Below are 12,661 nucleotides of genomic sequence, written 5' to 3'. Positions count from 1 at the left end.
TTGCTTTAAAGCCATAACAAGGCCTGACCATAAGCTTAGATATTAATATATTATTATATTTATTAGAAGGTGGTTTAATCAGAGAGCTATACAATTGTGAATACACAAAACAGTTTATTCTTGTATTAGTATTTATTAATTTTTGAATTGTTTTACATATGAACAACTGTAAACCTACTTTTGCCCCACGCTGTAAATTTTCTTGGCAGAATACACAGTAAAGATGGATCTACTCACCTGGCCGGCGTGGCTCAGTGGTTGAGCATTGACCTGTGAACCAGGAGGTCATGGTTCAGTTCCTGGTCGGGCACATGCCCAGGTTGTGGGCTCAGTCCCCAGTAGGGGGCGTGCAGGAGGCAGCAATCAGTGATTCTCTCTCATCATTGATGTTTCTGTCTCTCTCCCTCTCCCTTCCTTTTTGAAATCAAAAATATATTTAAAAAAGGGGGGGCACTGGGCAGCCAGGAGAGAAGGGCCTCCCTCACTGTGCTCTCTGGATGCAACTTGGAGGCTTTGTTCGCGGTTATTAATGGGGTGAGCAGGCAGGGGGACACTTCCTCAAGCCCAGGGTCCTGGGCCAGGGCTTGTACTGAGGTGGGAGAAACCAGGAGCATCGCATGTCTCCAGCCTTGTCCTATGTGGCGGCCCCTCCCGTTCAGAAGGATTCAATGGGAGAATGCAAGCTTTTCGCAGCTCCAAGGAATTGGCCATTGGTTTTTAAGCTGCAATCTGGGGGGGAGCCCATACCTGTTACTGGGGATCAGTAAGGGTCCTCCGACCAAATAAGTTTGGGAAACATTGTTCATTTCAGCACCAGGGTTTCGGGGCACACAGTACAGCCTCCTGGGTAAGTGCCCAGGCGTCAGACCTATGTTTAACTCCAGGCTGTGCCCCTTCGTAGCGGCATGACCTTGGGCAAGTCACTTACCTCTCACGCCTCATTCCCGTCTCTGTTGGGAATTCAGTGGCGTTTCGCACAGCACTTGGCACGGAGGAAATGCTCAGCCAGGGGGAGTGTGGTGACCTCGACTGTCCCCTGCCCACCTCCCTGGAGCGGCCTCAGCCCCCGGCCCCAGCTGAGCCCCCTTTCCTCCGCCTCACCCCCGCTTCCGCCGGCAGGAGTGCTTCACGCCGTTCATCAACGGCAGCTTCTTCGAGCACGACGGGCAGCCCTACTGCGAGGTGCATTACCACGAGCGGCGGGGCTCGCTGTGCTCCGGCTGCCAGAAGCCCATCACCGGCCGCTGCATCACCGCCATGGCCAAGAAGTTCCACCCCGAGCACTTCGTCTGCGCCTTCTGCCTCAAGCAGCTCAACAAGGGCACCTTCAAGGAGCAGAACGACAAGCCTTACTGTCAGAACTGCTTCCTCAAGCTCTTCTGCTAGGGCCCTCGTCCCTCCGGCTGCCCTGGCCCCTGGCCCCGCCTCCCCCGCCGCTACTGTGACCCAGAGGCCTCGCCCCGGGCTGCAGGGCCAAGCCCGACTGAAACTGGAACCCGTGTCCTGGCTGTGCAGGGTGGCAAGAGGGCTCCAAGGGTGCCCCCTGCTTTTCATCCTCTGCCAGGGCCTCTGGGCCTCCCCCTCCTCCTGCAGCTGTCTCCAGGCTGCCAGCTCCTCATCCTCCCCGGAGGGGGGCTGGGGGCCCCGCCCCACGAACCCGCCTGGCCTGGCCAGCACCCCACACTGGAGCCATCTCTTACTCATTTCGGCAGTGGAGCAGGGGGCGGGCAGGCAGGGTCAGATGGGGTCTCTTTTTATCTTTGTTTCCGTCCGACCAAATTATCCTTGTTCTGAGAATCCTGGGGGACACCGCTCCCTCCAGACAATGCCAGCATCAATCCACCGAGGGCCGCAGTGCCCAGGGGCCATGGGAGGTTCCTGGTGCTCCTCCTGCCTTTCCAGTCTCCCCGGGCCGGGCGACTGCCCTGCCCATCCCTGCTCTGGTTCTACTGAGACAGACTCTCCAGCAATAATGTTTATGGTCACTTCCTCCGTCTCCGACGGCAGGAGGGGGCATTCACCCCGAGCCTGGACACTGTGCCGACTTTGATAGATTTCTACACTGAGGTTTGAATTCCTATCATCGGAGTTGCTTTTACTTCTCTACACAAAATGATTTTGAAGAGATTTTAAAGACATCCCCTTTTGTATTCTCCTCCGTGTCCACCGCCACCGGTCCTGTGGGGCAGTGGCTGTGGGACAGGGTTCGCTTTGTACTGAGGGCTTGGGGTGGGGAAGCCATTTGTATTTTATTTTTTCTTAGCATAAGCAGGTGAAGTGGGAGCAGCTCTGAGACTCCCCTTCTTTCCTTCACGGCTCCCAGGACTGTTTTATAAACTGCTGTATTTTGAAATCCCTTCCTTACTACCCAGGCCAGCAAGCTCTTAACTGAAATGGCCTCAGGGTGTCTTGCCCCTTTGGGCCTAGGATTCTGAACCTCATCCGTCCTGTTCCTTAGTGAGGAGAAGGGGAAAGGGTGCTTTGGGGGTACTGTTTCCTGTCTAAGCCATTAGGAGCATCCGCTCCCCTGTGAACTCTCTGGCACCCAAGAGAACCCCCGCACACTCTCGCCTCCTCACTGCTTCTCTGGGCTCCTCCTGCCTCCTCAGGAAAGCTGGATCTGGTTTTGACCGTTGGTCTTGTTGATTCCACTGGGCGCATCACTTCCCCAATTCCCTGCCCTCCTTGGAAACGAGGGCTGGGGGAAGGGCCCGGGTTGTTGCAAGGCAGTCTGGGCGGAGGGACGGATCCGCTGAAGCCATGGAAAGGCCCCACAGCTTTGCTTTCTCCCCCAAGGATGAAACAGGAGCAGGCAGGCCCGGGTTCCTGGCCAGCAGAGGGGGCCCCAGTGGGGTCTACAGTGGGTAAGATCTTAGCAGAGGCTCAGTGCGCTGGGGTTTCAGATGAGGGTCCCTCCTTCAAGGCAGGGCTGGGAGCAGCCAGGTCCGGGCTGGTCAAAGGTCTGACATCTCCACTTCCACCCATAGGCCTTATTGCTCTGTTTACAGTGACCCGCCCTAGACCCCACTCCTAGAGGGAAGGGTTTCTGGGGTCCACCCTCTGGGCCAATGGTAATTTGATGAATTGATTTTAATTTTTTTCTCTGTAAACTTTTAACTTGGCTTTTCCTCATTTCAATTCCTGTGATTTATGCCAATAAAGTTTGCCATTATTTTGATCTGTGCTGGTGCGTTTTCTTTGTGGTCCGAGATAACAACTTAGTCCCAGAAGAGAGACCAAACCCTTCTAGACTCAAGGACCACAGTTTGAGGATAGATCATCCATGTTCCCTTACATGAGGCAAAAAGCCCTGGGGGTGGGGCCCTTGCCCCACAGGACTCTGGTCCGTGAGCACCCGTCCTCCTGGCTTCCCATGTGAGCTTTGTTGGCCAGGGCAGGCTGGGGAGCAGCCTTATTGGGCCCTGCCTAGGTCAGGGCCTGCACTAAGTTTTGTTCTGGATTCCCCACGGGCATCCTCACGTGGGCCTGTGGCTGGTTTTACACTCATTTGCAGATGGGGAAAGAGGTTCAGGGTGGAGAACCGACATGCAGAAGGAAACCTGAGTGCAGACAGGGTGTATAAACTCAAGGCTGGCCTCTGCGGGTGTTCCTGCACTGACCAAGCCCTCCCCTGACCCCCCCATGTACTGGCACAACACTTAGGGTGTCAACTGAAGGGGGTGGACTGATAGTTGGCGATTGGTCTCTACTTCCCCCTGGTGGTCATGTTCCTATATGCAGGCTTCCTCACTTTTGTCAGCCAGACCTTCAGTCCTGCTCCGGACCCCAGTTCTCCTCCCCACGCCCTACACCCCTCTTCCGGCCTCAGTTCCCCTTTGTTTGGAATGGCCTTCCAAAGCCGCATGTTGAATTCTAGTCTGAACCCTGCCCATTTCACAGTGAGCTCAGAAGTGAAAATTACCTTCAACCCTCACCCAAAGATAATTACTTGGTTTTTCCTTCCCGCTCATGTTTGATTTATTTTACTTATAGAAATGGATATGGTACACTACCTTGTTATTTTCTTCTTCACTCAAGTGTACTCTGTATTTCCCCATGTCAATAAATATAGATCTGCATCATTTTTTAATGGTTGCATGGTATTCCATTATATTGATGTTCTACAATTAGAAATATTTATGTCATCAGAGCCAGGCTGTCCTTGGGAAGGTAACTGTATGTATATCCTTGGGAAAGTGTGTTTAGGGGGAGATTCAGGGTTTGGAAGGAACTACAGCATAGTGAGGCCCATGGGCTATGAACTTTCTGTAGATTTCAGTTCTGACCCCACCATTAACTGGCTGAGGGACTTGGGGAAAATATTTAACCTCTCTGAATTTTCTCATCGATAAAACGGAAATACTAAGACGGTGTTGGTATTGTTGTAAATGTCAACAGCGCTAATGTGTGCAAAGTACTCAGCACAACGCTGAGCAGGCAGCAGCAATACCTTGTCATGACACAGCAATACCTTGTCATGACACAGCGACCTTAGCAGTAGTCAACTCCAGCATTTCTCTAAACTGGCTCATCATCAGAGGCACTAGGAGGCTTTAAAACAAAATAGAGGGGTTTCTAATTTGGTCAAGTGCAAAGGGTAAAGGTAGGGAGAAACACCTCTTCTGCTGTAGGATCTAAGCTCATTCATTAAAAAACACACGAGAGTACAATTGTTCAAATAAGTGTTGGATGAATGTATAATAAAACTAGCATTTGTAGTAAATTCCTCCTGCATTCCAGGAACTGTGTTAAGTCTTCACAAATAGCTCAGGTAATCCTCATAACAAGTCTAGAATGTGGATACTTTTACCCCATTTTACAGGTAAGGAATGAGAAACAGTGTCAACAAGGTGAAATCATTTCCAAGAACAAGAAGATCAGGTCATCTGACTGCAAACCCTGCATTCATACGTTCAACAAATACTATTTATGAGCCCGGGGTGGTGCAGCTCAGTTGGTGGGGCGCTGTCCTGTGCACTGAGAGGCCACTGGTTAGCTTTCTGGTCAGGGCACATGCCCGGGTTGCCGCTCCATTTCTGGTAGGGAGTGTGCAGGAGGCAGCTGACAGATGTTTCTCTTTCTTTTTTTTTTTTTTTAAATATTTTATTGAGTTTTTTACAGAGAGGAAAGGAGAGAGATAGAGAGTTAGAAACATCGATGAGCAAGAAACATCGATCAGCTGCCTCCTGCACACTCCCCCGCACTGGGGATGTGCCCGCAACCAAGGTACATGCCCTTGACCGGAATCGAACCTGGGACCCTTCAGTCCACAGGCCGACGCTCCATCCACTGAGCCAAACCGGTTTCGGCCAGATGTTTCTCTTTCATCAATGTTTCTATCTCCCTCGCAGTTCCTTTCTCCCTAAAATCAATAAAAACATATTAAAAAAACAAATATTTATGATATGCCTACTATGTGCTAGGCACAAAGCAAAAATTTCTGCCTTGCAGAGCTTGCATTCTTGCAGAGAGAGAGAGACAGACAAATAACTATATATATAAAAGTCTAATATGCAAAGTGTCCCCTTGGGAATTCAACTGGGAGACCGGGAGTTCAATTGCTCGCTATGACATGCGGTGATCACCAGGGGGTGGCGCTGAATGAAGGAAGGCCCCGGCCAGCAGCCCAAGGCCCTGATTGGCTCTGATTGCTGGCCAGGCCTACGGACCCTACCTGTGCACGAATTTCATGCACCAGGCCTCTAGTGTAATAAGTAAACTACATAATGTGTTACAAAGTGTAAGCGCTACCAAAAAACAACAACAACAAAAAAAACGGAGTAAGGGGGAAATGGGAGTGATTATTTAAAAATATTTTTTTGGTAGTAATTTTTAAAACAAATCAGAGTAGGCCTGTTTTAGCAGGTGATATTTGAGCCAAACGGTGATGGAGGCGTCACACATGTGGATATAGACAAGGAGCCTTCCAGGAAGAGGGAACAGTTGGTGTTAGAGCCCTCAAGGGGCACAGCGTCTGGCTGGAAGGGAATGAGTCAGTAGAAAAATAGGAGACGTGATTATAGGAGTAGAGGTGGAGAGCAGATGATATAGGGCAAGCATGTCAAACTCAAAGGCTAACACGGGCCAAATAAACAAGGTTTAAGTTTATGTGGGCTGCAAAAAAACAAAAGTTTCAATTTTCATAGAAACAGAGGTCTATTTCGCTAGAGACATGCTGAATAAAAGGGCTGAAATAAATGAGTAACCATTAACATAAAATAATAGAACATTTTAATAAATGTTTTTTCTTGAACATTAACTTACCGGACACTGAATAACTGAACAAATTAATAAGCGTTAACGCAGCCGAAACCGGTTTGGCTCAGTGGATAGAGCATCGGCCTGCGGACTGAAGGGTCCCGAGTTCGGTTGTTAACGCAGATAAACCTATTTTTCTTGTTCACCGAAAGCGAAATATTTCCTGTTGCACACACCAAACAAGTCAGTCCAAGACTAATGAGGTGGCCATCGGCTGCTAAAATATTCGCTGCTAGTATTAGTGGAAGTGGTACGCCTGCGTGTAAGGCAGGGAAATAAATGCAACATGATGATAGTAATCAGTCATTAGCGAACGTTGTAGTTTGTTATTAATATTTAAGTATAACAGGATATTAAGTTATGAAATTTTTATTAAAACGTTTCTTACATACCGTTATATTGGCTGGGCTGCAAAAATATTCATTGTGGGCTGCAAACCGCCCGCGGGCCCCAAGTTTGACATGCTTGATGTAGGGTCTTGTAGGCCAGTTAAGTTTTAATCTTTTTACTTTGTGGGAGATGGGAAGCCTTTTAAGAATTTTGAACAGATGAGGAAATGACCCTACTGTTCTATTTACTTATTTTTTGATCCGACTGTTTTAAGTGATCCCTCTGGTAGGGGGAAGGACACACTATAGAGGGGACAGGGACCATTCTGTTTCTAAGGCTTGTGCAACGTCATCCTCCAGTTTGCGACCTGCCAGGGGGCGGGGAAACGGGACCAGACCGGACCGGACCGAGTCCACAGAGTCTAGCGTCTTCACAAAGCAGCTCCAGCCCAGCAGAGGGAAGCAGCTCGCAGAGAGCGCCTGCAACCCCAGGCAGCGCTTCCTTAACTTCCTATTTGAAGGCGGCTTCCGGTAGGCTGGAGTGGCAGCTGTGCTATCCAATGGCTGCCTGCGTTCCTCCTGCTTCGCCAGACAGGCGTCGGCGCCAGCCAATAGGTGGCGGTGCTGTCTAAGGCTTCTGATTGGCTGCTTCGTTTCCTTATAAAAGGGGCGCGACGGAGCACGGCCTTCCTCTCGCCAGGCGTCCTCGTGGGAGGTTTGTGTGGCTGCCGAATGGCGCCGGGGTCTGGCGGCGGGAAGGATGGGCGTCTTTTTTCCTGTAAACTAGTCTTCCTAGAAGCTTGACTCAATTCAGAGTTAATGCTTTTGGTTAAGACTGCATTCTAGCTTCCTCTCGCCAGGCGTCCTCGTGGGAGTGACATCATCTTTAAACCCTGCGTGGCAATCCCTGACGCACCGCCGCGATGCCCAGGGAAGACAGGGCGACCTGGAAGTCCAACTACTTCCTTAAGATCATCGTAAGTGCGGGGTGGGTCGCGGCCGCCATGGTGCTCCTCGGCCACGGGCTACGAGGGCCGTCAGCTCCCAGGTGCCCGGCTGCTGAATCGGGCCATTTTAGGCAAATCTCACTGAACCTTTCAGGATTTCCAAAGATCCGTGTGCCACCCCCACCTGTTGCAGATACACAGGCTCGGGCAGTTACTGGCTCCCAAGAGCTAAGTGGCATTAATTCATTCCCAGGTCTGTCTGGCATTCAGAGGGCGCTCATCATACTCTCACTTCTCTGCTCCCATCTTTGGGAAGGCGAGAGTTAGTGAGTGACTCATAAAAAGTCAAGTTGGTGCACATTCAGGTCCTGCCAGTCAAGAAACCCAGTCTCTTTTCTTTTTTTTAAAAAATATATTTTGATTTTTTACAGAGAGGAAGGGAGGGAGAGAGAAACATCAATGAGAGAGAAACATCGATCAGCTGCCTCCTGCACATCCCTACAGGGGATGTGCCTGCAACCCAGGTACACGCCCCTGACCGGAATCGAACCTGGGACCTTTCAGTTCGCAGACCGACGCTCTATCCACTGAGCCAAACCGGTTTCGGCAAGAAACCCAGTCTCTTAATGAATGCTCGTTTTACGAAGGCCTTGGAGTGAGTCCTCCCTGCTTAACAGGATGGTACAATAATCCCACACCCCACAACCTAGATTTTACAAGTAGGGTTTTGCATTTGCTTTACGCTGTGTTTTGAGTGCTGTAAATGCAGCCTTATGTGGAATGTTTTTTGCTGTTAAGTCATTTTAGTGAGTCAGAAACATCTCATAATTGGGAAATGTTAAAAAATGAGAGCTAAAATAAAAATTTTTCTGGTTGAATGTACCAACCCAGTTTTTACTCTCCATACTCAGCAAGCAAATCTTTGACAAATCTGTGAGTGTTACGACCCAGGTGGCTCCTGGGGGAGGAGTTGGCCCAATGTGAGGCACTTCAAACGCATAGAAGAAAGGGAGTGGGATGGAAACCAGCCATTGTGGGGTTGGTTTCTCCTGATTTTAAAAAAATTTTATTGTTGATATTTAGAGAAGCATCAGTTTGCTCTTCTACTTATTGATGCATTCATTCATTGATCCTTGTATGTGCCCTGACTGGAACTGAACTCGCAACCCTGGCATATCAGGACAATGATCTATCTCCTGATGTTTTCCGCCCCCTTCTTTCCTCCTGTTAAACTTGGCGTGTTTCTGCCTGTTTGTTGTAGCAACTTCTGGATGACTATCCAAAATGCTTCATCGTGGGAGCAGACAATGTGGGCTCCAAGCAGATGCAGCAGATCCGCATGTCCCTCCGCGGGAAGGCGGTGGTGCTGATGGGCAAGAACACCATGATGCGCAAGGCCATCCGGGGACACCTGGAGAACAACCCGGCCCTGGAGAAGTCAGTCAGTCTCTGGGCGTCTTTGTCTTCCCTCCTCTGTGCCCTTCTCCCCTTTCCTGGAGGAGAATGGTGCTGACAGGTGACCACGCCGACCTTCTCTTTGTAGACTGCTGCCTCACATCCGGGGGAATGTGGGCTTTGTGTTCACCAAGGAGGACCTCACTGAGATCCGGGACATGCTGCTGGCCAATAAGGTAAGAGGAGTGTCAGGTTGGCTCAGGAGACCTTATCAGTGTTGTTCCTTAAAAGCCAGATTCTCCGGTTGTATCTGCGGAGGGAGAACTCACATTTCTTATTTTTGTTCAGGTGCCAGCTGCTGCCCGTGCTGGTGCCATTGCCCCGTGTGAAGTCACGGTGCCAGCCCAGAACACTGGTCTGGGGCCAGAGAAGACCTCCTTCTTCCAGGCTCTGGGCATCACCACTAAAATCTCCAGGGGCACCATTGAAATCCTGGTGAGTGGACCTGGCTTGCCAGTACTAGCCAGGCCAGTAGTGGGGGCCCCCTTGGTGGCTGGCAACCTGCTGAGTGTTCAGGTGTTAACTTGTTACCTTGTCCTCCAGAGTGACGTCCAGCTGATTAAGACCGGAGACAAAGTGGGAGCCAGCGAAGCCACGCTGCTGAACATGCTCAACATCTCGCCCTTCTCCTTCGGGCTGATCATCCAGCAGGTGTTTGACAACGGCAGCATCTACAACCCGGAAGTGCTGGACATCACAGAGGAGACGCTGCATTCCCGCTTCCTGGAGGTACGTGCTGCCCATTGCAGGCTCTTACATTAACGGTTGAGAGTGTGCCTACCTTCCGACTGAATCCTGGCCACTCCTTTGAAACCAGTGTGTAACCAAGGACAGTTTAATGTCTGCCCTCAGTTTCCTCGTCTGTGAAATGGCAGTAATGATACGATTTAAGATTTTTGAGAATGAATGAATGGGTAGCTGTTCTAGGGCTTGGAATGACACGTGATTCACTCTAGCTATTTTTTGGAAGTCTCACCTAGGGGATGCAAAGTTCTCATCTGGCATTTTTTAAACATTTTTCTCTCATGAAACTCAATGGTTATGTTAATAGTTTATATTTTTTACCAAATAGTGGCTTTTGTAGTAATCATCATCATCATGGTATAGTAATACCAATGATGGGAATAAGGATAAAAGCATTTAGGAATTACTGGGTGTGAATTGCCCTGCCAGAAGCATTTGGTGTGAAGGATCCCTGTGTGAGACTAAGATGCTAGTCCAAGTCTTACCTGCCATTGAGCTTTGCTTGGACTTCACAATCTTCTCTTTTCTCTAAGATCTCACCTAAAATATAATTTTCCCTTCCCTCCACAGGGTGTCCGCAATGTTGCCAGCGTATGCCTTCACATTGGTTACCCAACTGTTGCATCAGTACCCCATTCTATCATCAATGGGTACAAGCGAGTTCTGGCTTTGTCTGTGGAGACTGATTACACCTTCCCACTTGCTGAAAAGGTAAAAGAACCTACTGGGACCATGTGGGTCTGACAGGGGGAATAAATAGCAGCCTGCTGAGTGATCGCTTTTAGGATCATATTTTAGTAGCAAAATAATGTTTTTAGGTATATTTTTATTGATTTCAGAGAGGGTGAGAGAGGTAGAGACATCAGTGATGAGAATCATTGATCGGCTGCCTCCTGCATGCCCCCAACTGGGGATCGAACCTGCAACCTGGGCATGTGCCCTTGATCGAAATCGAACTCAGGACCCTTCAGTCCGCAGGCCAATGCTCTAGCCACTGAGCAAAACTGGCTAGGGTGCAGATAACATTTTTTTGAATGTATACTTGAGAGGTCGGGGGCATGGGATGTGTGTCCTTGACTTTAGAAATGACAAGAGACACTAGATCAGCCGTGGGCAAACTACGGCCCGTGGACTGGATCCGGCCCGTTTGAAATGAATAAAACTAAAAAAGACCGTACCCTTTTATGTAATGATGTTTACTTTGAATTTATATTAGTTCACACAAACACTCCATCCATGCTTTTGTTCCGGCCCTGCGGTCCAGTTTAAGAACCCACTGTGGCCCTCGAGTCAAAAAGTTTGCCCACCCCTGGGCTAGATCCTGAGGGTTAGTTAATGGGTAAGAGCTAGGCTTAAGCTCACAAGGTCATGCCCAAGCTGTCATCCTGTCTGGTCACTTTCAGGGGAGGCTTGGAAATTTGTTGTCCTTGATCTAGAGCTCTACAAAGGCTGACAGGCTGTGGATGACCACTTTGACTGAACTTTTCCCCTTGCTTCAGGTCAAGGCCTTCTTGGCTGATCCATCTGCTTTTGTGGCTGCTGCCCCTGTGGCTGCTGCCACCACTGCTGCTCCTGCTGCTGCTGCAGCCCCAGCCAAGGTTGAAGCTAAGGAAGAGTCGGAGGAGTCGGACGAGGATATGGGATTTGGTCTCTTTGATTAATTACCAAAAAGCAATCAGCTCAGCCAATTCTATTTGAGAAACAAGGAAATAAAGCTTACTTCTCTTAAAAGTCTCTGGACTCTTCATTTTGTGTGTTTTGAGGTTTATAGTATTGTATACTAGAAACTAAAACGTACAGCTTTATTTGGAGTTGACATTTGGGAATCCTCTTTATAAATGAAGTGCTGGTCTCCTAACATCCAATACTTTCTCAGGTCCAGCCAACTTTAACTATTTGTTTTTCTTTTAATAACATTTATTGGGACATTATTATATTAGAATTATTACCATGGCCATGGGCTACTAGTCTGGGTTCCTCTTAAGATTTTTCTTTTAATATATATTTTTAAAAATATATTTTTATTGATTTTTCACAAAGAGGGAGAGGGACAGAGAGTCAGAAACATCAATGAGAGAGAAACATCAATCAGCTGCCTCCTGCACACCCCCCACCTGGGATGTGCCTGCAACCAAGGTACATGCCCTTGACCGGAATCGAACCTGGGACCTTTCAGTCCGCAGGCTGACTGATGCTCTATCCACTGAGCCAAACCGGTTTTGGCTCTTTTAATATTTCTATTGATTTCAGAGAGGGAGAAACATCAGTGTTATAGAATCATTGATCAGCTGCCACCTGCACGCCCCACACTGGGGATCGAGCCCTGGCATGTGCCCTGACCAGGAATCGAACTGTGATCTGGTTCATAGGTTGACCCTCAACCACAAGCCACACTGGCTGGGCTCAGATTCTTCGAGTAGGTTTAATGTCAGGCACTCTAAAGAGTTGCAGGGTTTTTCAAACTGGTGATTATTTTAAAGATAAAAACGTGCTGCTTGTTGGAAGGGTAGGTGTGAGTCTGACCATTGCTTGTTAGAGGGCCAATATCAGCTGTGCAGCCCCCGTTCTCTAGTTGGCAGATGGGCGGGCTGAGTATCGGAACCTGAGGCCCCAGCCTCCCGCCTGCAGCCTTGGCTCCAGTGCCCAGCCCGGGGCCTTCATTTCCCCTCCGGCAGCGATCGGCTCCGGCATCCTGCCCTGGCCGCCACAGCCACCTTTGTTCTCTAACCCTGAACTGTCCACCGGGGCTACAGCGGACAACACACCAGTTTCCGGTCTCCCTTTTACCTAGTTCAGTTCCTGCCATGCAGGAAACACGTTTCTCTAAAGAAGAGCTGCGGGTCAAGTGGGTGGGAGGCTGCCGGGCGGTCTCACCGAGTTACAAACCCCCTGGTCCCCGAGGCCAGGCCGACAAGGGCGGGACCAGGG

General features: G+C 49.4%; 2 protein-coding genes and 1 long non-coding RNA gene across 5 annotated transcripts in view; all 3 read left to right on the top strand.

The window, feature by feature from the left end:
• Positions 1–3,183, top strand: part of PXN (paxillin) — a 19,209-nt gene extending 16,026 nt beyond the window's left edge. For all 3 annotated transcript variants that reach the window (XM_015568166.1, XM_006770298.2, XM_015568165.1), the window contains one exon: positions 1,120–3,183. In XM_015568166.1, the coding sequence (XP_015423652.1) occupies positions 1,120–1,386 (267 nt within the window). In that variant the 3' untranslated portion in view covers positions 1,387–3,183. The remainder of the gene's footprint in view (positions 1–1,119) is intronic.
• A 4,248-nt stretch (positions 3,184–7,431) lies between these two features.
• RPLP0 (ribosomal protein, large, P0) lies at positions 7,432–11,466 on the top strand. The gene is made up of 7 exons (XM_006770295.2): positions 7,432–7,564; positions 8,796–8,971; positions 9,078–9,165; positions 9,278–9,424; positions 9,533–9,718; positions 10,304–10,444; positions 11,233–11,466. The coding sequence occupies exons 1-7, from the start codon at positions 7,511–7,513 to the stop codon at positions 11,392–11,394; spliced, it is 954 nt and encodes a 317-aa protein (XP_006770358.1). The 5' UTR covers positions 7,432–7,510; the 3' UTR covers positions 11,395–11,466.
• Positions 7,571–8,246, top strand: LOC107184168. Its single transcript, XR_001514994.1, has 2 exons — positions 7,571–7,921; positions 8,154–8,246. It is a non-coding gene; the product is annotated as an uncharacterized LOC107184168 (long non-coding RNA).
• Positions 11,467–12,661: the final 1,195 nt, after the last annotated feature.

The sequence above is a fragment of the Myotis davidii genome, unplaced genomic scaffold (genome assembly GCF_000327345.1).
Source record: "Myotis davidii unplaced genomic scaffold, ASM32734v1 scaffold803, whole genome shotgun sequence".
Taxonomy (NCBI): Eukaryota; Metazoa; Chordata; class Mammalia; order Chiroptera; family Vespertilionidae; genus Myotis; species Myotis davidii.
This window is presented reverse-complemented; position numbering and strand designations above follow the sequence as displayed.